This window comes from Bubalus bubalis, chromosome 2 (assembly GCF_019923935.1).
Source record: "Bubalus bubalis isolate 160015118507 breed Murrah chromosome 2, NDDB_SH_1, whole genome shotgun sequence".
NCBI classification, from domain to species: domain Eukaryota; kingdom Metazoa; phylum Chordata; class Mammalia; order Artiodactyla; family Bovidae; genus Bubalus; species Bubalus bubalis.
In genome coordinates, this window is record NC_059158.1 from 158,985,053 (window position 1) to 159,010,133 (window position 25,081).

General features: G+C 47.1%; 1 protein-coding gene across 1 annotated transcript in view; it reads left to right on the top strand.

The window, feature by feature from the left end:
• TTLL4 (tubulin tyrosine ligase like 4) overlaps positions 1-18,902 on the top strand; it is a 36,971-nt gene extending 18,069 nt beyond the window's left edge. The window contains exons 2-19 of the mRNA XM_025278269.3: positions 2,237-3,806; positions 4,688-4,797; positions 5,146-5,209; positions 8,986-9,107; positions 9,551-9,661; positions 10,024-10,100; positions 10,785-10,976; positions 11,080-11,162; positions 11,711-11,839; positions 13,195-13,317; positions 13,622-13,720; positions 14,044-14,178; positions 14,614-14,751; positions 16,038-16,140; positions 16,884-17,094; positions 17,497-17,567; positions 17,964-18,049; positions 18,372-18,902. Coding sequence (XP_025134054.3) covers positions 2,335-3,806; positions 4,688-4,797; positions 5,146-5,209; positions 8,986-9,107; positions 9,551-9,661; positions 10,024-10,100; positions 10,785-10,976; positions 11,080-11,162; positions 11,711-11,839; positions 13,195-13,317; positions 13,622-13,720; positions 14,044-14,178; positions 14,614-14,751; positions 16,038-16,140; positions 16,884-17,094; positions 17,497-17,567; positions 17,964-18,049; positions 18,372-18,630 — 3,585 coding nt within the window. The 5' untranslated portion in view covers positions 2,237-2,334 and the 3' untranslated portion in view covers positions 18,631-18,902. The remainder of the gene's footprint in view (positions 1-2,236; positions 3,807-4,687; positions 4,798-5,145; positions 5,210-8,985; positions 9,108-9,550; positions 9,662-10,023; positions 10,101-10,784; positions 10,977-11,079; positions 11,163-11,710; positions 11,840-13,194; positions 13,318-13,621; positions 13,721-14,043; positions 14,179-14,613; positions 14,752-16,037; positions 16,141-16,883; positions 17,095-17,496; positions 17,568-17,963; positions 18,050-18,371) is intronic.
• Positions 18,903-25,081: the final 6,179 nt, after the last annotated feature.

Genomic DNA, 25,081 nt, shown 5'->3' on the forward strand with positions numbered 1-25,081 from the left:
CTTTTTTTTTTTTCCAGTTTATCCAGTCAACAGAATATTGAGCACTTACTGTGGGTGAGACCTTGTACTGGGAACAACATGTTCGTTGCTCCTAGTCAGATGAGTAGTCCTTGTTAATGTTCAGTGTCATAGAGACAGCAATGGTGGCCAGCACAGAGATGAGGCATCCTGTTTGAACTGGGGAGTCCAGAAAGGCTACCTAGAGATGGTGACACAGCCTTTGAGCTGTGTATTTTTAAGTCTAGTAGACAAGGAGGAAAGGGCTCTAAGGGCACCCAGGAGCCCACCACCATGTCCTCAGGTGCACGGTAGCCAAGCCTGCTTTCCCTCATAGCCACGGGCCCCCACTGCACACCACCTCAGGGCTGGGTGAAGACAACTGTCCCCTTCACCCCCTGCACACACACTAGGAAGTGACACTTGTAGAGACCTGAAGGTCTGTGATGGCAGGATGCACACGAGAAGTTACACGTCGAGTGACATTCAGGGGGCAGCAGCATGAAATCTCGTTTCCTTATCCCTTTCTGCCATCACTTTGGTGAACCTGTTGTGCCTCATTGGTGGGGAGAGATGTGGATTCCCATAAGATGACTACGTAAGTTGGAACGTGAGCCTGTTATGTGTACATGACACACACTCAGGTGTGTGGTCTTATAAAATCACCACAGGGTCTGACCCCTCCCTTTGTGCTTGTCTCCCATAAGCGCGCAGAGTGTAGCTGTGCCCTGCACAGTATTTCCATAGTTTGGATTTGGTGGAGGTCCATTTTCTGTTACCTTGAGTTTGCATTTACTGGCATCAAATCTGGTTTTAGCTGTGATGCTATTTTTCACCCACTATCATTTTGAATAGCGGCAGTGATTTTTTGGTACTCTTCTTGAGAAGGACTCCCACACAGGTCAGTCTTTGCAGGAAAAGAGGGCGATATCACATGGCTTTTGTAGGCTTTTTGTTGGTGGAAAACAGCAGCAGTTCCTGTAGCCATAGGCAGGAATGAGAATCTTCCTTGGCCATTGTTCTCCTATCAGAATACAAAGCCCTCTCCCCATTGTCATTTGTGTCTTAAATAAAACTTGAGCAAGAAAATTCTCTGCTATTTCCTTCCCTTTAGCCACTGTGAAAATACTTGATTAAGATGCCAGCATTTCATTCAGAATTATCCCAGATGTATGACTTCTTATAGAAGAGTCTTGTGTTTCTCCCCTGGATGCTGTCATAAAAGCAGGCTCACCCTTCCCTGCAGGTGTAAAAAACTGCAGAATATTTTTCATTTAGAAATCAAATGACCATGCAAAACTGACTATTTGGAACCCAGAGCTATAGACTGATTCAGCGGTTTTGTTTTAGAGGAAAGATTGAATTAGGGAATGCAAGAGACAGGCTCTCTCTCCCCAAGATGAGCCCAGACTGAAGCCTGGGATTTGGAATAAAGAAAGTTTCTCTCTTCTTCTTGCCTGTATATTCTACTCCTGGACCTCTCCTGTCCCAGTGTGGCTGCTAGAAATAAAATCACTTTAAGTAAAAAGAATGTTGATATCTAATTCCATCTTGTTTCTTCTCTTTTCCACCAACACATTGGTTGGAATTTAAGCCTGTATAGTTGGCTAGACTCTTGAAGAGATGAAATTACTGTCTCAGCTACAGAACGCACCCCAGAGGTCAACAGGAGAAATCCATGCTCTTGTCTGAACTTGTCTCACTTAGTCTTTGGAAAGCAGACCACATCAGGGGCAGCTTGAGAATTGGTGAGGGAGCAGTACATGTAAAATCTTCTCACATGATCTTTGAGCATTCAGAATTGGTTGATGAGGAGGAAGGTGTTGGCTGGCTTCTCTGCCACACCCAGGCTTGCCTTATTCCTAGGCACACGGGTGTCAGGTGATGGAAGGAAGCCACTCATGTAAACTTGTGAACGATGAGGCAGAAAGGTGTGAATTTTTCTTTGGAGAAAGAGGAAAGAGCTCTCTGAGAGAAAGGGAGCATGTGAACAGATTTCACCCGGTGGCACCTTAACGTCCCAGTCCTTGATGAAGCCAGCTCATCAAGGCATGAGGGCAGCAGGAAGTCCACGGAGAACACCCTCGAAATCTAGTGTTCTTCTCTCAGGGCCCCAAATGATGACTGAGACTGGTTGCCCAAGAAGTGCTAAAGCAGGGCTCTTGCTTGCCAGGGTACCACTGTAGCCTTGTGTCTGTCCTGGGACTGGAACATTCCCAGCTGTCTCTCTCCCCTTCAGGCTGACGGACTTCAAGCATGCAGCTGCTACTGCTGGAGGCACCTGGCACCTCACCTGAGCCGGGCCATGAGGCCATGTGGCCGTGATGTGGGCTCCTCATGGCCTCAGCAAGAACAGAGCACTACGATATCAGCCTCCGCCGGGGACACAGCTTGAAGCAGAGTGGGCCCACGGGCACAGCACCTACCCCATCACCCGAGAAACCCTCCGAGGGCAAAGTCTGGGCTCAGGCTCATCAGCAGGTGAAGCCAATCTGGCGGCTGGAGAAGAAACACGTGGGGACACTTTCAGCAGGGCTGGGTGCACCCCCGCAGCCAGCGTACTTGTTTTGCCCCAGCACTCTAGGTAGCTCCGGGACCTCGGCTGTCACTGCGAGCCACGGCAACTGCTGTTACCTGCACTCCCTCCCAGACCTGTTCAGCAGCACCCTGCTGTACCGCCGCTCCAACTACAGGCACAAAGCATACCAGCAGCTGGAGTCTTTCTGCTTGCGTTCAAGCCCGTCAGAAAAAAGACCTTTCTCTCTCCCTCAAAAGAGGCTCCCTGTCAGACTCACTGCCAACAAGGCCACGTCTTCCAAGCTCATCCCCATGGCATCCTCATCCACGGAACCGTACTCCTCACTGGGAGCGGCCGGGGAAAGTCTTACAGGGAGGAGCCTGGCCTCTGCCATCTCAGGGAAGACCCCATCTCCACTCTCCTCTTCTTCCTCTTCCTACAAACCCATGCTGAACAACAACTCCTTCATGCGGCCAAATAGCACTAAAGTGCCTTTATTGCAGGCCACAGAGGGCCTGAAGCCAGTATCCTCACCCAAGGTCCAGCTTATCTCCTGGCAACACTCAGGGGGCACCGGAGACTGTGCGTTCCAGTCTGTTGAGCACAAGGCGCCCAAGAGCAGTGGCCCTGCCCTAGACGACGCCCCTCCCCACAGCATGCTGTCTACCCCCAGCTCCTTGGACACCTCTACCACCAGTGTTGCCTCTTCCCTCTACAGCCAGAGTAACTTAGTCACCAGGACTCAGTCGTATCCCTGTGGCCTGGAGGGTGACCCTGTTTCCCAGACTCTGACTAAGGAGGTTCGGTTCACTGAGGCTGTGAGGAAGCTGACTGCAAGAGGCCTTGAGAAGAAACCAAGGCAAGGCTACCATTTTGAACAGACTTACTTCATGAATCCCAGCTTGCAGTGGGATCTCCTCAACCAAAACAGGCAGTGGAAACCTCCTGTGGCCAGCCAGCAGGTCCCTCAGGAGGACGCTGGAGCAGACAACAGGGCCCTCCCTGCAGTCTCGGACCTCGGGGGCTTGGACAGTGCAGTCTTCTGTACCAAACGCATCAGCATTCACCTCCTTGCCTCACATACCAACGGGCTCAGCTATAGCCCTGCCTGTGGATCTGCGATCGACTCCCCACTTCTTGGAGAAGACAAGACTCCAGTTCTGCCTTCTCCACCTCAGCCCCTTGGTGTAGCCGAGGTGGCCACCCGCCTCTCTTCCATCCATCTGGGCAAACTTGGGAGAGAAGGGCCTAAGGAAGCCAGGGAGCTGAACTCACTTCCTAGGACTATTGGGTAAGTTGAAGAAAGTGTTTGGATCATTTCAAGTAGTAGAATGTATACACACCTGGTGACACTGACCCTGTGTCTCTGAAGGTTGGTTTGTATTTTTTAAGTGCCCTGGAATGTTGGTTTTCACTTTAGGGCAGAGATTGGCAAGCTACACCTTTCAGGCCAAATCCTGCCCTCGGCCTGCTTTTGTAAATAAGGCTTTATTGAAATGCAGCCTTATTCATTTTCTACTGTCTATGACTGCTTTCTTGTTTTAATAATAGGGTTGCATAGTTGCAACAGACTGAATGACCCACAAAACTGAAAATATTTACTCTCTGGTCCTTTAGAGGAAGAGTTGGCTAAGACCTGCTTTAGGTTATAACCAGGGAAAAATAAGAATTTCCAACATCATGTGTTGGGGACTGTGATTTCTCTACTTAATTCCAAACCAAATCAGGTTCTCAGTCATTCCTGGTATGACAGCTGTTTCAGAGTTAGGACACACACTTAACTGGCTTCTTGTGCCTTGTTATTTCTCTGGAACCATGGTCCACCAAGGCCTTTTCTGAGTTTCTAGAGAGAGGTCCAGGGACCTTTGATGTCTGTTACCACACATTGACTGATGGTGTTTTATATTCAGAACTTTGTATTTATATACTATGAGGGACTTCAAGGAAAATGGAAGGCAGAGTACCTCTCTGTGGAGTCAGAGACATGGGGTTGAGGAACTGTGGCCAGGCCGAAGCTCTGAGAGCAAGAGGAGTGGGTTGTAAGGCCCAGGCAAGGGCCAGCAGACTAGTGACTAAGGAAGAGACAAACACTGGGAAATGATGAAGGAAGGAGAATCCAGCGTGACCTCTCTTACGGAGCTGGCTGGGCTGGGGCATGATTCTTTCTTACAGTTCAGCTACTGACCTCCAGCTAGACCCGGTTGAAACTGAAGATCTGGAAGAAGAACTACTAGATGGTTTGGAAGACTGCTGCAGCCAGGATGGGAACGAAGAGGAGGAGGGTGAGTAGAGGACTCTCTCCTCCAACTGGGAATTGGTCACCACTGCTAGGGAAGGGGGGCTAATGATTATATACCAGCTCCTCAACTCACTTTGTCACCTGCATTTATCATTTACTTTGGGGGTCTGAGGGCGGGAGTGGCTTTGGGGGGGCTTGTTCTCTAGTCCCCTGTCCCCCGAGTCTTGCCTTCTCCTTGCAGCTTTTGAGCTCAGGGGAGGCGGTGCAAGGCAGCAATGGGTGCTTGTGGCTCTTCGAGAAGGCTGAGCCAGGATGTCTGAGGAAGAGCCGCCTGGGCGTGGTGACTGAGTGGCAGCCTCTCCCACCTGGGCCTTCTCTGTTCTTCCCCCAGGAGACTCAGAGTGCTCCTCGTGCAGTGCCGTCTCCCCCAGCGAGTCGGTAGCAGTGATCTCTCGGTGAGTCCTGACTGTGTAGGTTGTTGGCAGACACTCATTTACCTTCTCTTGAGGATTATAAAGGGAGGAATCACCCAAGTTATTAATTAATGGCCCTGAATTTTTATAAGTAGGACTTTAGTTTTCAAACAGGAATCAGTGGGAGGGAACAGAAGTATATTTTATCAGCTGAGCTTAAAATCAGTACTGTGTTTCTTGTGCTGCGATTCAGTCTTTGGGCTCCAAGAAATTGTTCAAGTAAAAAGCAAATAATCTCAAGAGGTAGTTAGAAAATTAATAACTAATTTCACGAAGAGACAATGTTTGAGGTAGATTCTTAGTTAGGCTGCACACATGAGGATATTTGCCACCTTGCCTTTTAAATGTGTCCCAAAGTCAGAAACAGTTCTGAGATAGATAATATCACTAATTGGAGCTTTTTTTCAGTGCTCTTTTGCTTCCTTTGAAAGTTGGTTTTATAAGACTAAAGTTGACCTTAGTAATAAATTTAATTTAAAATTCTGTAGCTAGAATCTAGAGTATTTTATTGACTGCCCTTCATGGAATCTGAGGGATACCTATCTCTGCCTAGGAAACCAAGAAGTCCATGTCTTAATGTAGACCCTTCTTTTGTAGAACACATAATTGTAGAATGGTGCATAACTGAGATGTGGAATCAGGGGGAGGAAGGAACACAGGACACTGTAAATGAGGACATGTCTTTATGCTAAAGAGTTTTAGAACTTGCTTACAGATCATATAGACCACCTCTCTGGGTAGAAAGTTAACATTCTTCAGTATAATCTTCCTTGTTTCCTTCATCACTTCCAACTTTGTCTCAATATGAGGCTCTTATCTTCATTAATTATTTTTAGATATTTAAAAAAACCTCACAAAGTACCAACCATTAAAGTTTTTTTCCTTTAAAAAATAACTTCTACTGAAAGTGTAAAAAAAACAAAGTTCCTATTCTAATTTTAATTCTACTCTGGCCATACATGTCAAGGCTTGCCTAGCATGTGGAGCAGCCAAACTCTGGTTGCTTTCCTTTGTGTTGGCTCTGCCTTAGATGAAGCTAAGAGGAAGAGTTAGTCTCATCTAAGATTAGTATGGACGAGGCAGGCTGCATCTCTGAATGTGATGGTGGCTGCATCTGTCCCAGTTTTAGAGTTCCAAACCAGCAAGGTGGAGAGAGTTGTTTAGAAAATGGAGAGACAGAATAGGGACTTTCTGTGAAGGTTGGTAGAAATCCTGTCATAGGTATCCTGTATCTGGTGCATAAATTCTGTTACTTTAAGCCTAACCCATTGCTCTTTCAGATAAGCAAATCTACTCCTGGCCGTATATATTAGATGTTGACCAAGGACTTCCACTCGCTCAAAGAGAAACATTTAACGTTTAATTGACTTGGAGCCTCTTTTCCACACTTCAGGGTTATCTAGGTTTGTCTTCAGGCCTAGTTCAAGACAGCTGCACAGCCCTTTGTTTAACCTTTCTGATTTTTAAGATAAAATTCACAAAAGGTGTTTGTTAATTCTATGTTCATTAATTAATTTCTACAAAATGCACAGTCTATATAAGGCTTAAAACATGAGGTCAAGCAAATGGAGGTTAAAGAATTCTAAACCACTTTGCATTTTGACTAAAATCAGGCATCTTTTTAGATTGCTGAAATCTTATTTTTTCCCAATTATGAAAGATTTATTTATTATAGAAAATTTTGCACAGAAAAATCATTGAAAACACTACCTGTTTCCTCTGTCCAGCAATAGTATGTTACATTTCCTGTTGAATATTCTTTTTCTAAGAATCATGTGAAATTAGAAATGGCATTGGTCAAGTTCAGCCTCTGTTTTTTCAGATATGAAAATTGAGGAACAGGGAAATTAAGTAACTATTTGCAAGGTCAAGGTTTTTAGCACCACTAGACCAAAAGTCATGCCTTTTGAGGTTAATTTCAGTACTCTTGAGAGGCAGCTAACAAAGATTTTCTTTTCTTTTTTTTTTAATTAAACTTTTGATTTTGAGACATTTATAGATTTTCATGCAGTTTTAAGAAATAATACAGAGAGTCCCTGAATTCTTTACCCAGTTTCCCCTGTGGTAACATCTTACACAGCGATAGTACAATATAATGTGACCAAGACATTAACGTTAGTGAAGATGTGAACGTTTCTGTCACTGCAAGAATGCCTCCTGTTGCCCTGAGAGCTGCGCCCACTTCCCTCCTACTCTCATCCCCTTCTTAACCCTTCATAACCAATAGTTTTGTTGTTTCAGGAATGTTATTCAAATGGAATGATAGCCATATGTAGCCTTTTGGGATTGGCTTTTTTCACTCAGCATATTCTCTACAGATTCATCCAAGTTGTTACACGTATGCATAGTTCATTCCTTTATATTGCTCAGTAGTGGCCCATGATATGGATGGACCACTTTGTTTAACCAGCCACCTGCTGAAGGATATTTTGTTTCCAGTTTTTGACTATACAGATAAAGCTGCTCATTGTGTACATATTTTTGAATGAACCTTTAAGTCTTCATGTCTCTGAGATAAATGCTGGGTTCTATGATAATTGCATGTTTAATTTTTTTAAGAAACTTCCAAAGCTATTTTCCACAGTGGCTGTACCATTTTACATTCCTGTCTTGCCTTTGTTTTTAAATATGAACTCATTGTTTTTGATTTTCAACAATCTTAAATTCTAATATTCAGTAAATGGAAAGTCTTTAAAGTAAAAAAATTTGGAAATGAGGAATAGAGTTGAATTAATTGGATTTATTTAATTAATTGGAATTAATATTTAACTCAACCCAATAAAATTCATTAAAATTTTCTCACGTTTGAAACACTGAGGTGTTTTATGTACAGTGCCTATTTCTGTTGTGCTGAAAAATAACAGGTAGAGTATTTCTTTATAAACTGAAAATTAATCTTAAATAATAAATATTTGTGGATCACATCAGCCTGAAATAGAGGGTCATAACTATCCTCTCCATTTTCAATGTTATCTGAAGAAATTATCTGGGTCTGTCAGCTTGTGTCCAATAGATAGTCTACGTCTTCCTATTTGAGACTCCTTGAGCTAGCCTTGATCAAGACATTATTGGAATAACAGTAGGGACCCCATGGCCCACTGCTCCAGATTCCCAGACTGTCTTACTGCCACACTGTTACATAAAAGTCTGATGTCATGAATGTCTGATGTCTCTGTTTTCAAAACAGAGAAGAGCATTAATCATCCATATATCTTCAGATAAATATAAAATGAGTTAGAAGTAGCACTGCTTCTTTTCTTTCTGTTGCTTTTTCCCCTTTTTCTTTTTAAAAACCTCTTTACCTCTTCTTAGTTCTTTCTGTCTTTTCTGCTTTTCCTCCTCTTTTTTTATCCATATCATTCTTTTTCTCTCCTCATCTATTTCTCTTTGTCTAAGCGTAGCATATTCCTCTACTGCTGCTCCTGCTGCTGCTAAGTGCTCCATCCACTTAAACTCCTTACTTACTCTCAGAGCCACTCTTTTCAGGGACCTCCCCAGCCTATAGCTCATCACAGGAAATTTTAGTTGTATCATAGAATGCAATATTGGAAAACTTTGTCTTTAGGTGACATTTATGGTGTGATTGTATATAGGTTAGCCTTAGCATGGATTAATATTTGCAGAGTAATTATTGAGCACTTGTTTCTGTAGAATCGCAGTGTAGAAGATAGCACCCTGAAAGAAACGATGTGTAACGGTAACAGCACTCCAAGTTGTGGCTTTGCCTTTCTCTACCGAATGGCTGTTTTTCATTGTAGGAACTGCATGGAGTTTCTGACCAAACCCCTTTCCAATGAGAAAGTTGTTCGACCAGCCCTCATCTACAGTCTCTTTCCCAACGTGCCCCCCACCATCTATTTTGGCACTCCAGATGAGAGAGGTAAACCTGGCCGAGTGTCTACCTGGAACAGCCCCAGGAGAAGGATGCTAGTGAAGCTGGCGATAGGGTGGAAGGGGTTTCCAGAATGGCTGTGTTGGTGCTTGGTTACCCCCCTGGTCCACCAGTCTGATGAGGGGATCTTTATCTGGTCCATCCTTTAGCTGACCCTCTCGGCCCCATAACCTCATGCTTTACTCTTGACCTTTAACCTTGTGTCTCTCCCCTTTTCATCCTCTTCTTCTCTCTGTGTTCCTCATTCCTGTGCAGTCCCCTTTCTTTCCCAAAGTGTGCTCCTTTGAAACTCTGACCTGGAATAATACTTACTGACTTGCCTACAGGGAATGTTGAGCAACAGTGCCACCTCTTACTTTTACTCACCATGACTCTCCTGCTCTTCTCTACACCCTCCCTGCCCCCCACCCCCTGCCCCTTGTTTTCCCCAGTGGAGAAACTTCCCTGGGAGCAGAGGAAGCTGCTCCGGTGGAAGATGAGCACAGTGACCCCCAACATTGTCAAGCAGACCATTGGACGTTCCCACTTCAAGATCAGCAAGAGTGAGTCACTTGCCTTACTTCAAGCCTGTCCTCTGCCGCAGCAGATGGGCCCTGGGCAGGAGGGAACCCCTAGATTAGCTCCTGCTGTGTGAGGACCCTGTCCTGAAGTTTCCAACTTCATAAGAGGACATAGGTCTGAAATCCCTCTGCCTGGAGCCTGTTCCTCAAAATTGGAAGACAGAGGGCCATTGTTCTAGTCCTGACCCCAGGGCCTCATGTAGGACAGCTCCATGGCAACTCCTAGAAAACCGGGGCTGGGAGCCATGCCCAGGCTCTGGTGGTATTTCTGGGGCCTCTGAGCCACTCTCTGTCCCAGGGACCGAGCTGCTAGTAAGACTGACTTCCTGATGTGCCTTTTATAGGGAATGATGACTGGCTGGGCTGCTGGGGTCACCACATGAAGTCTCCTAGTTTCCGATCAATTCAGGAGCATCAGAAGGTAGGGGCCTTTTCTGAGCTGCTCTTCCCCTGGACTTGGGCAGAGGAAGGTTGGTAGTAGAAATAGGGAAGAGGAGGATGACCATAGTGAAATCAGGAGGGCTCAGAGGGTGGAGAAAGTATGGGAGGTGGGTGCTGTGTGAGCCCCCAGTGGATCATGCTCACCTAGTAGGTCAGCTACAGTGTCTTGGACAGATAAAGCATCTAAGACACTTTTTCCCTGGTGTATCTTGAGATGCAGTGCCTGTTTTCAGTTTATCATGTTTTTCCTCTAACCACTGCATATTGCCTCTGTTCCTCCAAGCTGAATATGTGTAAAGAGGTCTCATTTGGAGTGAATAGTCCCTTTTCCCCAGGAAAGCCAGGTGCTTTTCTTTGTCCTAGAGGCATGGAAAAAGACTTAACAGGTTTTCCTTTACTTTTACGGTGAATGTTATGTCTGTCTTAGTTACTCTTTTACGTCGTGAACTATTGACTCCTAAAGGGCACTACATTGTGTTGTGTTTGTGTTTTAATCATGTTTTTGGTGGATGCTCAGCGCGGGATACTTAAGGACCTTTAGACAGTGACAGTCAGATGGAACAGGAGTTTAGAATGTTGGAATGGTGTAGTGAGTCTTGCTGTCTTCCTCGTGGTCTCACATGGCCCTGTCTCTCCCTGCTCCCACCCTCTGTCCCCTCTGCAGCTAAACCACTTCCCAGGTTCATTCCAGATTGGGCGCAAGGACCGACTGTGGCGGAACCTGTCCCGCATGCAGAGCCGCTTTGGCAAGAAGGAGTTCAGTTTCTTCCCCCAGTCCTTCATCCTACCCCAGGACGCCAAGCTCCTGCGCAAAGCCTGGGAGAGCGGCAGCCGCCAGAAGTGGATTGTTAAACCAGTGAGTGGTCCTGGCGGGCGGCAGGCAGGGCCTAAGAGTGGGAGCGCCAGAGTATTGGGCCAGGTAGGCAAATCCTTTCCTCTCCTCTCCACTCAACCTCTAGCCAGCGTCCGCTCGAGGCATCGGCATCCAGGTCATTCACAAGTGGAGTCAGCTCCCCAAGCGGAGGCCCCTTCTGGTACAGAGGTGAGCCCGTCTCCAGCTGTGACCCCACTCCCTGCTTCCCACCTCCTCAGCCTCGGAGGGCCCCTTTTCACCATGTTCTTTTGTCCTTTGTCCTCCCAGCCAAAGACCTTCCTCAGCCCACTCTTTAAAGGTCTTTATCCTGGGAACCCAGAGAAGGCAATGGCACCCCACTCCAATACTCTTGCCTGGAAAATCCCATGGATGGAGGAGCCTGGTAGGCTGCAGTCCATGGGGTCTCGAAGAGTTGGACACGGCTGAGCGACTTCACTTTCACTTTTCACTTTCATGCACTGGAGAAGGAAGTGGCAGCCCACTCCAGTGTTCTTGCCTGGAGAATCCCAAGGATGGGGGAGCCTGTTGGGCTGCCGTCTATGGGGTCGCACAGAGTCAGACACGACTGAAGCGACTTAGCAGCAGCAGCAGCAGATCCTGGGAACCATTAGCTGGCTTTTGCTGTGGCTCAGTTACCTGCCAAGCCCTGTCTCATCTGTCCTGTCCCTGAAGCTGGCCTTCTGTCTTGTCCCTGAAGCTGGCCTTTCTCTTTGTAGGTATCTCCACAAACCCTACCTCATCAGTGGCAGCAAGTTCGATCTGCGGATCTATGTTTACGTCACCTCCTATGATCCTCTACGGATTTACCTCTTTTCAGATGGACTCGTCCGCTTTGCCAGTTGCAAGTATGTGGTGGTGGTGGCGGCTCACCCTGACAGCCTTGGGGATTTGCTTTTCCTCCAGGGAGGGAAGCTGGAGAACACCAAAGAGGAAAATAACCTATGTTTTGGTAGTTTTTATTAGCAAAGGAGAAGGTGGAGTGCCTTTGGGAAAACCTTGTCTTTCTTTTCTTCCATGTGACAGCTTTACTTGTACATCAAACACTTCTGACACCACCTATAACCGGATGGTGGGTTTTTTTCTCCCCACACAAAGCATTTCTATACAACACCAACTGGCTGTCCTACAGTTGAACTCAATTCTGATATGTCTGTCTGGGGACATCATCAGATCCCATGGGTCAAGGGCTGAGTCTCACCAGGCTGCCCCTCCCTCCACCACCTGTGATGCCAGTCACAGGTGCGGGCGGCTCCCTGTGCGTCTCACCAGTGGCTGTAAATCAGAGGTTCCCATGAACCCCTCCTCAGGGCTGGGGGTATCAGTTTGGTTAATTTTCTAGAGCAGCTCACAGAACTTAAGAAAACACTGCTTATATTTATTGATTTATGAAAAATGGATGTGATAAAGGATACAGAACAGGGGGATGGAAGAGATGAACAGGGCAAGGCGTGTGAGGAAAGGCACCAAGCTTCCATGCCCTCTCTGGGCGGCCGCTCTCCCAGCATCTCCACAGGTTCACCCACCTGGAAGCTCTCATATTTGCGGAATTTTTACAGAGGCTTCAGCACTTGGGCTTGATTCATCATTAGCTCCATTTTCAGCCCTTCTCCCTTTTTTAAGATAATGGGAGTTGGGTGGGGCGAGCTGAAAATTCCAACCATCTAATCATGTCTTGGCCTTTCCAGTGACTGGCTGTCATCCAGGAGCCATCAGGAGCTCACCCAGTGTCGCCTCGTTAGAACAAAAGATGCTCCTATTACCCAGGAAATTATAACGGTTTCAGCAGCTCCGTGTCAGGAACTGGGGTCAAAACACCAAATCTGAGAACAAAGTTGCTCCTTATACTTGTACCACTTAGGAATCTACAAAGGTTTCAGGAGCTCTATGTCCGGGAGTGGGGCAGGGTCCAATATATACATATTTATTATTATAAATCACAGTATTACATGCAGAATGGGAAAAAAGGGGGTTCTCTACTTCACTAAACAGGGAGGGTCTGTCTACAGAACTGAGGTAGGATAAAATAGGAGATAAGTTTAGCTGTAGTGTTCTAGAAACCTTACCAGAAGATGTGCTTCTCAGACTCTTTTGCATCCGCAAAGATCTGTCCACTTTACCTGCTCAGGATCTGGAGACATGTTTGGACCATTAACCATCTGCTGTATCACCATCTCCCCTCTGCCTTTCCTCTCACTTGTAGGTATTCCCCTTCCATGAAGAGCCTTGGCAACAAATTCATGCACCTGACCAACTACAGTGTCAATAAAAAGAATGCCGAGTACCAGGCCAATGAGGATGAAACAGCCTGCCAGGGCCACAAATGGTACCCAGACAGTGTCCCCATCAAGTGGAGGCCTGCAGGAATACAGGGTTCTAGGGTTTGGGGAGGTTTCAGGGGAGTGGTGAATGGGAGGAGTAATATAAAACCCAAAGATTATATCATATAGATACTTGGCAATTCAGAATTGGTCTCTTTGTATCCAAACTCCTCTCTGTCCTAATTCAAAACATCAAAAGAAGACATATGAAGGAGATACCTTTGGGCCTCTTACTCCTTTTTCTTCCTCTTCACTGATCATTCATGGATTCTAACCCTAAATACTCCCTTCTTCTCCCCCGCCTCACAGGGCACTGAAGGCTTTATGGAGCTACCTGAGCCAGAAGGGAGTCAACAGTGATGCCATCTGGGAGAAGATAAAGGATGTCGTTGTCAAAACCATCATCTCGTGAGTCACACTGCCACCCTGGGTGGGGCCTGCCACCAAGTCCTCTCTCTCTCGTGGGCCTCCACACTGCTGTTCTCTAAACTCTAGCCCATGCTGTGTTTCCGTTTCTGAGGACAGGGTTTAGGAAGGAAGAGAGAAGACTTAAATCCTGCTGTACTGAACTGCATCCCTAGAAGCTGGCTCCAGGTCACAGGCATCTCTAGAGCTGCTTTTCTTGGGTGGCTTCCTTTTTCCCATCTCTGAGCCACTCCATGGGCCTAGGCAGCTCTAGGCAGGGTCTTTGGGAGGAGCTGAACTGAATACTTTATCCTCTCTGGGACCAGGTCAGAACCCTATGTGACCAGCCTGCTGAAGATGTATGTGCGGCGGCCTTACAGCTGCCACGAGCTCTTTGGTTTCGATGTCATGCTGGATGAGAAACTCAAGCCCTGGGTTCTAGAAGTGAACATCTCCCCCAGGTAGGTGTTCTCAGGGAGCACAATAGGAGCCTTTCCCTGGCCTCCTGATGCTATTTCTGCTCCAGTCCTGCTGACTTTGGGAAGACCTTTCCTTCCCTAAATCCCTTCATAGTTAGTTTACTGTTTACTCTTTGTTTGTTCTTGCTATCATTTCAAGGTTTTCTGATATTGGAGACAGGCTGTTAAAAGTTGCTCTTTTAAACTTGATACCTACTGCATACTTTTCCTCTAGCAAACCAAAGTCACAGGCAGGAACCACCCCGATCGAGGTTATTCACTACCTGTGGGGCAGGAAGACCCCCATGATGATCATGAGTTTGGGTGTAAATGCGGCTGGTGTTGACTTGGACATGTCAGTTTTAGTGTCTGGAAACAGTTGGACTGGAAACAGTTTTAGTGTCTGCTTGTAGCACTCTTTGTATGCTTTCCCCAAAGCCTCCACTCCAACTCTCCGCTGGACATCAGCATCAAAGGCCAGATGATCCGTGACCTTCTGAACCTGGCAGGCTTTGTTCTGCCCAATGCAGATGATATCGCTTCCAGCTCCAGCAGCTCCAGCAGCTCCACCACCAGGTCAGCCCCCTTGCTTGTCTGGGAAGGGATGGTGTCTGGGTGTTCCTTCCTACTTGGTCTCCCTTGCTGCTCCATCTCCCACTGCAATATATCCACACACCACCGCCATGTCAGTGTTCCTAAAGGCATGTTTGGTTAATTGCTCCCCTGCCAAGGAATCCCTACAGGGCCTAGGAACCAGCTTTAAATTCCTCAAGCAGACAGTCAAGGCCCTAGCCGGTTTTTCCCAGGCACCCCATCCTTTACTCCTCTTCCCAGCTCATGTGCTCTGACAAACTGGATCACGCTTAGAACCTCAGGGTTGGAAGGATCCTTAAGGATTAGTTAGTCCAGTCTCCTCTCTGAATCGTGTGCTGCCTCTCATTGTTCCCCTATGGTGTCCCCTCCTCTGCTCATGGGGTTCCTTCCTCCTGAAATTCCACTCAGCAAGACCTCCCTGTTTTGACCTCACCCATCCATCCAAGCCTAGCTGAAGGCAACCTCTTCATGAAACCAGCTCAATGTGTGGTCTCTCCTCCACACTTTCAAAGCGCTCAGAACCACACTTGAGGAAAGGGAGCTAATATTTAGTTGGTATCTCCTCTGTGTACAGAAAAGCCTAAAGTTTATCTCCAAAGTAGCCCATGAAGTTGGTATTAGTATCCTCAGTTTACAGATGAGGAAACTGAAAAATCACTGGGATTTAAGTGACCCATCCAAGGTCATTCATCTGCAGAGCTATAGAGCTGGGCTTCAAATCCTATGGGCTTCAAATCCTAATTTGTAGCAACAAGACTTGCTTTCCACATTGTACCTTATAGTTTTAGACTTGGCTCTGTGCTGTAGTTGTTACTTGATCCATGCCATCCTGTGAGCTCCTTGGAGGCTGTCTTTGTCTGTCAGTAGTAATTGTAGTAATGTGAAGTAAGGGGCAGGGCGTCAGGGATCCTGTCCAGGATCACACAGCCAGTAGGGCCAACCTGGGTATTTAGTAAGTGTTCACTCAGTTCAACTACACTGAAGTATACAGTGATTATTCCATGGTCTTTTTTTTTTTTCCATTTAAATACAACTTAAAGAGGATGCTTTGTACCCTTTTAGTTCTTTCGTGGTGCTGGATCTTTGACTCTTGGGCTATATGAGTGTAGTGCATTGCAGTCTGATCTACTCCAATAACAAACTTCTGTCCATCTTTCTTTGTCTTCTCCTGAGGAGGGTGTCTTTCTGGGCTGAACCTTCTCTCTACATGTACTCAGGATGTGAAGCTGCTGACCTTACCCCTTGCCCCCTTCCCACCCCCGTCTTAGCTTGCCCAGCTCACCCAGGGACAGATGTCGAGTGGCCCCAGAGTACTTCACTGCACAGAAGATGAAGAAAGCCTATTACCTGACCCAGAAAATTCCTGATCAGGTAGGAGACTGCCTTTACCCCAGTGCCAGCAGAAAGCTTCCCTGGTCAAACCTGTGGGGCCCCAAGGCAAACAGCTCTTCATCCCTCTCAGGCAGGATTTCTTACATACCCACATGCAGGGATTTGCTGGCATGTATGTCACTAGAGAGGACTTCCCTGGTGGCTCAGATGGTAAAGCGTCTGCCTACAACGCAGGAGACCCGGGTTCGATCCTTAGGTCAGGAAGATCCCCTGGAAAAGGAAATGGCAATTAGAGGAGAGAGCTGATGGCCTTTAGTATGTGTTCAGCAACCACTGTTCTTAGCAAAATACTGTGCCAGTCCACTCTTCTTGTAGACCTGTTGACCCTATGGGTTTCTTTCCCAGAGGGGCACTGAGCTCCTGGAAGGCTTAACTTTCTCAGCAGATAAGGGAGTCAGACGGAAGGATGGCAGACATAAGGCTGTGGCCACATCTGAGTTGCTGGATTCTGATCTTGACTTCATCCAACAAGTCATTTAACATCTGTGCCCCCTGGCTCTCCTCACCACTGCCAAGAATCTCTTCATCCTCTGAATAAGCTCAGTAGATCTGGGAATAGATGAGGTCCAAAGCTAGCCATCCCAGCCTGCCCTAGTGGTCTTTGGAAAGTCCTGGAGCCTTAGGACCCTGAAGCCATGCTTCCTACCCCCAGTTTCTTCATTCTCTGCCTCTGCCTTACATGCTTTGCCACCCGTTTTCCCCCCCTGGTCTTCGGGCCGTAGGACTTCTACGCATCTGTGCTGGATGTCCTGACACCAGATGATGTTCGGGTTCTAGTTGAGATGGAGGATGAGTTTTCTCGCCGTGGTCAATTCGAACGCATTTTTCCATCTCGAATCTCTTCTCGCTATCTCCGCTTTTTTGAGCAGCCACGATATTTCAACATTCTCACCACCCAATGGGAACAGAAGTACCATGGCAACAAGCTCAAAGGTGATGTGTCTTCCCTGCCCCCAGGAGGCCATGTTTAATGAGAGGTTAAATCCCAGTAGACCAAGGAACAGGCCTCCGTGGCAAGAAGAATAGGCCAGTTGATTCCACCTTCTTCTTTTTTCTTTTAAGATGACTCTTTTATTAATTAATTATTTTGGCTACACTGGGTCTTTACTGCTGTGGATGGAGTTTCTCTAGTTTTGCGACAAGCAGGCTCTAGGGCCTAGGCTCAGTAGTTGTGATGCATGGGCTTAGTTGTCGCACAGTATGTGGGATCTTCCCAAACTGGGGTTCAAACCTGTGCCCTTGCATCAACAGGCAGATTCTTAGTCACTGGACCACCAGGGAAGTCCGATTCCAATTCCATCCTCTTGAGTCCCACCCTTGTTAATCTCATCCTAGGAGTAGATCTGCTTCGGAGTTGGTGCTACAAAGGGTTCCACACAGGAGCCATCTCTGATTCTGCTCCAGTGGTGAGTGATGCTGCCAGGATACAGGGGACAGCCCTGCCTCAGCCCCTCCCTCTCCCACCCTAACAGTTCAGCCTGGGTTGGGTGCGGGTCCAGACTCTCTCACTTCTTCCTAGGGTTCCGCAGGCCTCTGTGTCTCAGGACCCTTCCCTTTCAAGGGATACTTGCCTCCGGGATTCCCTGGATGCCTTTGTTTCAAGGATCAAAAGTGCTTTGTACCCTCACCTTCTTGTCTGGATCAGGAGGGGGCCAAGACTTACTCTCCCCAACATGGGCCCATTCCGGCAGGGTCACCCTTTAGTCACTCCAAGGTAGAGCTGGAAAAGAGGCCTAAGACCCAGACACTCTCCCCTGATCTTGACCTAGCCCTTTTGGCCTCATTGCTTCCTTTGCTTCCAGTGGACTCTCCCGGCCTCAGTTCTGACTGTCCCAAAGGCTGATGCGACACTCAGTGCTTTCTCCAAGCCAGAGACTGTCAAGCTGAGGTGAGTGCTGCCTGGACAAGGGAAGGGTGTTGGGGGTGAATTCAGAGAGTTTCCTTCCTTCCTCTCTTGCCATATTCTGATGAGATCAGTATTCTCCAGCTGGGGGTTGGTAGGACTATCAGAATACTCTGTCACAGCCTCTTCTTCCAGGCGGCTCTTGGTATGCTCGGTAAAGCTGAGCTGGAGCACAGAAGCAGCCACTTTCAGCCATACTGCAATGAATACTGTGAATGCCTGCTCTAGACTCCAAAGGGAGCAGACTGTGGGTTAAAGTCTCAGTTACACAGAGTCTCAGCCATTTCTTTCCTCCTATTCCCTTCAGAAAACATGGCTCCACTGAGCGAAATATACCACTGTCTGAAGATGGGACCATGCCCAAGCTGAAGAAGACCCAAGCTGGCCTTTCCTCTCCTCCCAGGAAACTCAGTTCCTCAGAGGACAGTGAGGACACCAGCAAAGAGCCCAGTCTCTCCACCCAGTTGTTACCTGTGATCAAGTTCTCTGGGCAGACTTCGAGACTCTCCGCTTCCACCAGCTCCCAGTCAGCTGGTGGCTCCCTCCTGGCTGCTGTGAGCCTGTGACAGGCCTCTCTCCACTTGCCTGCCCAGGCATACCAGCGTCAGCTACCTCACGGGAACCGGCCGGCCGGGCAGCCTGAGCCCCCACCCCCTCCACTCTGCCCCTCCTCAGAGTATTTTTTGAAGTGGTTGAATTGTAGAGATGGGTATTTGGCGGGCTGAAGGGGTGGTTGGGAGGGGGAGAAGGTGAGACAGGTTCACTGGCTGGCACCTCATATCTCAGCAGAGAAGCTAATGATGGCTACTCAGCCTTATAAAGCAGGGTTTGGTTTCTACCTTCAGAGAGCCACGTGTGGTTTGTTCTGGTGCAGTGGTGTGGAGTTATAACTCAAGAGGAGAAAGCATATTGAACATATTTGGGCCTGAAGTCCCTTGCTCTCTATATAATTGAAGAGATTCCTCTGAGGGTCCTTATTTCCTCAGGTCTCACCCTCTCCCCTTCCCAACCCCCATCCTGAGGAGTCACTTTCAGAAACCTCCAGGCTTCCTCAGTACTTGGGCAAACAGAGACCATGACATGCAGAATCAGTTTCCTGTCGTCCTTGTCTTAAGGACATCACCACCTCCAGACTGTTTTTCCTTTCATGTACCCACCCATCCAGTAGCCCTTGGTCTTCCTGCTCTGACCTCACATCACTACTTGTTCAGCCTTCTAGACTTCCCTCTCATGGATGTTACCTCTTCAGCTCTTAGCTTTCTGTGAGGCGAGAGCTTCTGTGAACTTTGTGAATTTCTCATGGCTGCAGTAAAGGAGCCCAGATAATCCCAAGAGAAGGGTGGAGGAGCTGATGTTCCCCCTTCACTCTCTCTGGTGATCGGGGTCTGGCTCACAGGTCTCTGGGGCATGCAGACTCTGGTGGCCTGGCGGGCAGGTTTCAGAAACAGCCAACATTGTAGCATGAGCTACCAGTCAGGCTCCTGGCTAAACTCTTACACACTGAACTGGATCTACCTCCTGCCCCAAGACTCAGCCAGCAGTGAGTGTTCAATAAATGTTGTTCGAGTGAACTAGAGATCTCACAGGATGTGAACACCTAAACCAGATTTCTTCCTGCCTGGGCTGAAGTGCCACCCAGGGGGAAGCCAAGGTGGGAGAGTTTGGACCAGAAAGGTTGTTTTCACTTGAACTATGCACCTCCTTAACTTGACACCTCCTGGTTGCCTCTCGGCCCCCTCCCCAGCCCTACAGTCCCTTCTTACTTCAGTTTATTTTTCTCCCAGCATGGCCCAACAAGAAGCCAATTGGTCCCTTGATTCTGACACCCAGGTTTTCCCTTTAGTGCATCAGGCAGGAAGCTCTGCTCACAGTCTGACCCCAGACCATGAACAAGGCTTTCTCTGCCTTTGTTCTTGAGCTTTGGAAAGATAGCCTGCTCCATTCCCTGCTCTGGGAGTTCTGTGGTGAGTTGGAAGGGAACCCTGGAAAAAGCCCTGAGAGGCCTGACTGGGTTCAAGGCCATACCGCTGATATGTGAAGGCCATGTTGACAGCTGTGGAGAAAGCTGCATAGCGAAGTCCTGGGGCATCGCTGCTTGATGGCAAGGACTTCAGAGTCAGGGCCGCAGGAGAGGTGCTTGACGGTCCTGTTTGTTCTCTTCTGATAGCCTGGAAGCCAGTTCCCTCTTGTCCTCTGTGGGTGCCATGTCCTGGTGCAGATGTCAAACCTTGTGACAAGGACAGGAAGCAGCCTTCCTATGAGACCAGCCACCCGCTTAAGCTGTTTGGCTGTGGCTGGTCTTCTGGTGCAAGGGCTTAGGTGCGGAGGCCTGACTGAGCTGTGCTACTCCCTGGAAACCAACTTCAATACCATGCCTCCGAGAATCCCCAGAGAGCACAACTACTTCCGTTCCCATAACTGGAGAAGGGACCGGCCTTGCAGTATGATAAGAGGCAAGGGAGTAAGTGGTGGGGAAATTAAAGGAGTGGTGGGGATAGACTGTTTTCAGTAGTTTAAAGGGCTTCCCTGGTGGCTCAGACAGTAAAGAATTCACCTGCAATGTGGGAGACCTGGGTTTGATCCCTGGGTTGGGAAGATCCCCTGGAGGAAGGCATGGCAACCCACTCCAGTATTCTTGCCTAGAGAATCCCCATGGACAGAGGAGCCTGGTGGGCTACAGTCCATGGGATTGCAAGGAATTGGACATGACTGAGCACCTAAGCATAGCAATAGTTTAAAACATGTTTGTACTTTTTAAAGTTTTCATCACCTTTGAGTGTCTGATAGATGTGAGTGTGTTGCTGGATGGGAGAAAGGAATGAGGTTTATGTATCATACTTCTCTTTCAGCCTTGAGAGAAAATGATCTTGCTTATTAACCATTCAGCATACATACTTAGCAGTGCATACCCACAGTATAAGGTGTTTGGCTAAATAAGCAATTTGAGGGAAGTAATGAGATTTGGGGGAAAGTTTAAATTTGAGAATATTGTTGTTGTTCAGTCGCTTAGTCATGGTCCACTCTTTACGACCCCATGACTTAGAGCACACCAGACTTCCCTGTCCTTCACTGTCTCCCCAAGTTTGCTCAAACTCATGTCCACTGAATCAGTGATGGCATCCAACTGTCTTGTCCTTTTTCACCCCCTTCTCTTGCCCTCAATCTTTCCCAGCATCAGGGTCTTTTCCAAGGAGTCACTTCTTCACATCAGGTGGCCAAAGTATAGGAGCTTTAGCTTCAGCATCAGTTCTTCCAATGAATATTCAGGGTTGATTTCCTTTAGGACTGACTGCCTTGATCTCCTTGCTGTCCAAGGGACTCTCAAGAATCTTCTCCAGCACCACAATTCAAAAGCATCAATTTTTTTGGCACTCAGCCTTCTTTATGGTCCAACTCTCACATCCATACATACTAGTATGTCCATCCATACTACTGGACAAACCATGGTTTTGACTGTATGAATCTTTGTCAGCAAAGTGATGTCTCTGCTGTCTAGGTTGGTCATAGCTTTTCTTCCAAGGAGCAAGTGTCTTTTAATTTTGTGGCTGCAGTCACCATCTGCAGTGATTTTGGAGCCCAAGAAAATCAAGTCTGTCACTGTTTCCATTGTTTCCCCATGTATTTGCCATGAAATGATGGGACCGGATCCCATGATCTTTGTTTTTTGAATGTTGAATGTCAGTTTTTTCCTAAATTGATAATGTACCTAGTCCTTGTTTGGAGAAAGGGGAACAAGTGCCCTTGAGGCAAGAAATGCCATGTACCGGGTATTTCTGAAGCACTGGAGCAAGGACTTGAGGGCAGGGGCAGCAGCAAGGAGGGTGATCACTATTTGTTTACTTCCGATTTACTCAAGCTTGATCAGACACTAAGGAACTTAGAATGAATACTTAATAGAAACATGGCATGGGGCTAAGAAAAGAGCATGGATCTTGGGAGTCTGACATCGGGTTCAAATCTCTGTTCCTCAGTGCAGCCTTGGGCATGTCATCTAACTTTTTAAAGTTTTACAGTAATATGAATTTAATATCTGCATTGCAAGGTTACGTAAATTATGGGTAGGGAAAAGCAGGCTAGAGATGTAAAACCCTTTCCATGGGGGAATGAAGGCACTCTAGAGACATTTTAGAAGTGAAGAGGCCAGGACAGGGTTTAGATACCTTATCACGCCTACCTCCACCCCAGTGAACAAAGAAACCCTATCACCGTTATTCATTCTACTATTTCACTCTTTGTTGGGGATTTATTTCTTTGGTTAAATATTTACAGACAGAATGCAAATTAAAAGTATGTGAATTGGGCTTATTCAGTTCTATTCAGAGAGAAGCTTTGATTTAAAAAGGGAATGCAACCTACATGTCCATCGGCAGACGAATGGATAAGAAAGCTGTGGTACATATACACAATGGAGTATTACTCAGCTATTAAAAAAATGGATTTGAATCAGTTCTAATGAGGTGGATGAAAGTGGAGCCTATTATACAGAGTGAAGTAAGTCATAAAGAAAAACACCAATACAGTATATTAACGCATAAATACGGATTTTAGAAATATGGTAACGGTGACCCTATATGTGAATTAGCAAAAGAGACACAAATGTAAAGAACAGACTTTTGGACTCTGTGGGAGAAGGTAAGGGTGAGATGATTTAAGAGAATAGCATTGAAACATGTATATTACCATATTTGAACTAGATCACCAGTCCAGGTTCGATGCATGAGACAGGGCGCTCAGGGCTGATGCACTGGGATGACCCTGAGGGATGAAATGGGGAGGGATGTGGGAGGGGGGTTCAGGAAGGGGGACACACATACACCTATAGCTGATTTATGTCAATGTATGGCAAAAAACCACTACAGTATTGTAAAGTAATTAGCCTCCAATTAAATTAATTTTTTAAAAAAGTCTTTTTCCTCTCAAAAAAAGAGGGGGGGGGGGACTGCAAGGGAGCAGTGGATGCCTAGAGGCTGGAGAAGGGAGGAGCAGGGCACAGAAAATAGAGACCTTGAACTGGAGTCAAAGAACATGCACCAACGCAACAGCTGTGCCAAGGGACGCTTGTGGTTTTAGGTCCATTCTTGTGATTTCAGGCTATTTATTAATAGGTGAGGGTGATTGTGTCTCCTGTCACCCTCTTGAGAGGACACACCTGATTGTGCTCAGGGACCATCCAGTACCAAGCCAGTGAAGGAGGCTGATAATCCAGGGACACAGCTGAATCAGTTACCCAAATAACATAGTCACTGAAGGCAGCTGGGGGACCTCCCCTCCTGGCTTCATCTGGGTTTGTCCTAAGGCTCAGCTCTGTTTACGGCTCAAATCCTCGACTGCTTTGGAACACTGATGGTTTTCAGAGGTGTGTAGCAGAGGGAGCTCCATTTCATGCCACTTGACATTCTAATCCAGCCTCTTGAACAACACTCGGCCTTTGATCCCTGTGTAGCAGTTTGCACCCTTGATAATGTCAGGCTCATTTGACTTGACTCTTCATCAGCTTTGGAGTCTTGAGAACTGCGAGCAACCTTAGGTTGTCCTCGGCAGATTTCTCATAGGTGGAAGAATTCAAGAAGCATCAATAGCAGGGCGGGTGTTTTCTAAAGCTCATTTGTGCCTTAATTATAATGGACTGAGATGCATGAAATGCTGCAGACTGTCATGGGGGAAATCTAGCACAATTTTGTAAAGATAATGATCTAAATTGTAACTAATATAGTGGGGAGACCAAAGCCTACCTCCATGGGTAGTTATGAGGGTTGGGAAGGGAGGGGGTATACATAAAGCACCTAGCAAAGTACCTGATACATATATAGTGCAGATTTAAAATCGATTCTAAACAAAAAAGCATTAACACTACCAAAGCCATTTTCATAGAGGAGCAGTAACTATGTAACAGCATGTTACTTTACAGTGGTTTTATGATACCAGTATAGTAGCATTTTGCTGTTATAAAACTGTGATAAACGTGGAACAGCAAACAGGTGATTTAATCAAGATAATTCGTTTAGAAGGATTGAAGTCCTTCAGTTCAATTCAGTTCAGTCTCTCAGTCGTGTCCGACTCTTTGCGACCCCATGAGTCGAAGCACGCCAGGCCTCCCTGTCCATCACCAACTCCCGGAGTTCACTCAGACTCATGTCCATTGAGTCAGAGATGCCATCCAGCCATCTCATCCTCTGTCGTCCCCTTCTCCTCCTGCCCCCAATCCCTCCCAGCATCAGTCTTTTCCAATGAGTCAACTCTTCGCATGAGGTGGCCAAAGTACTGGAGTTTCAGCTTTAGCATCATTCCTTCCAAAGAAATCCCAGGGCTATCTCCTTCAGAATGGACTGGCTGAAGTCCTTAACATTAGTTAAGTCAGAGAAGTGCAATTAAACCTGTACCGATGCAGGCTGAGGAGCCAATAGGGAAAAGCTACCACCTATGGGATTACGACTGCACCTGTAAATAAGAAGCACACCAAGGCAGAATCACAGGGCAGGCCTGGCTGAACTTCCCTTGGCCAGTCCCTCAGTCCCTGATTCAGGCAGGTGGCCAAGCTCTCCTCTCCCTTCCCTGTGAGGCCCACAACACACTCAGGACCATGGCCTGAGCCAAGAGCCTGTATGTAGTTCAGAGAAAGGTCTTCCTCCTCGCATGTCACTCAAGGCACGTTCCTGGGAACCTGGTGCTGAAGCATATGTAGACAGCCTGCTTCTGGGTCAGGGTTTCTGTGTAGCCGAACAGCTCACTGTGATCTATTGAAAGTCAGCCCTCAACTTAGGGGTTTGGTGGGTGGGTGGGGGGCTGTTGGGGGTGGGGCATGGGGAGTCTTAAGAAAAAAAAAAACTACAAGGAGACACCACTTACACAAAACGGCTCAAATGAAAAAAGACTGAAAATACCAAGTGTCTGTGAACATGGAGCAGCTGGAACAGATACATTGTTGGTGGGGATGCAAAATGGCACATTGAAAAATAGCTCAGTAGGTTCTTACTAAGTGAAGCACACTCAACATATGACCCTGCAGGGCAAATGTTC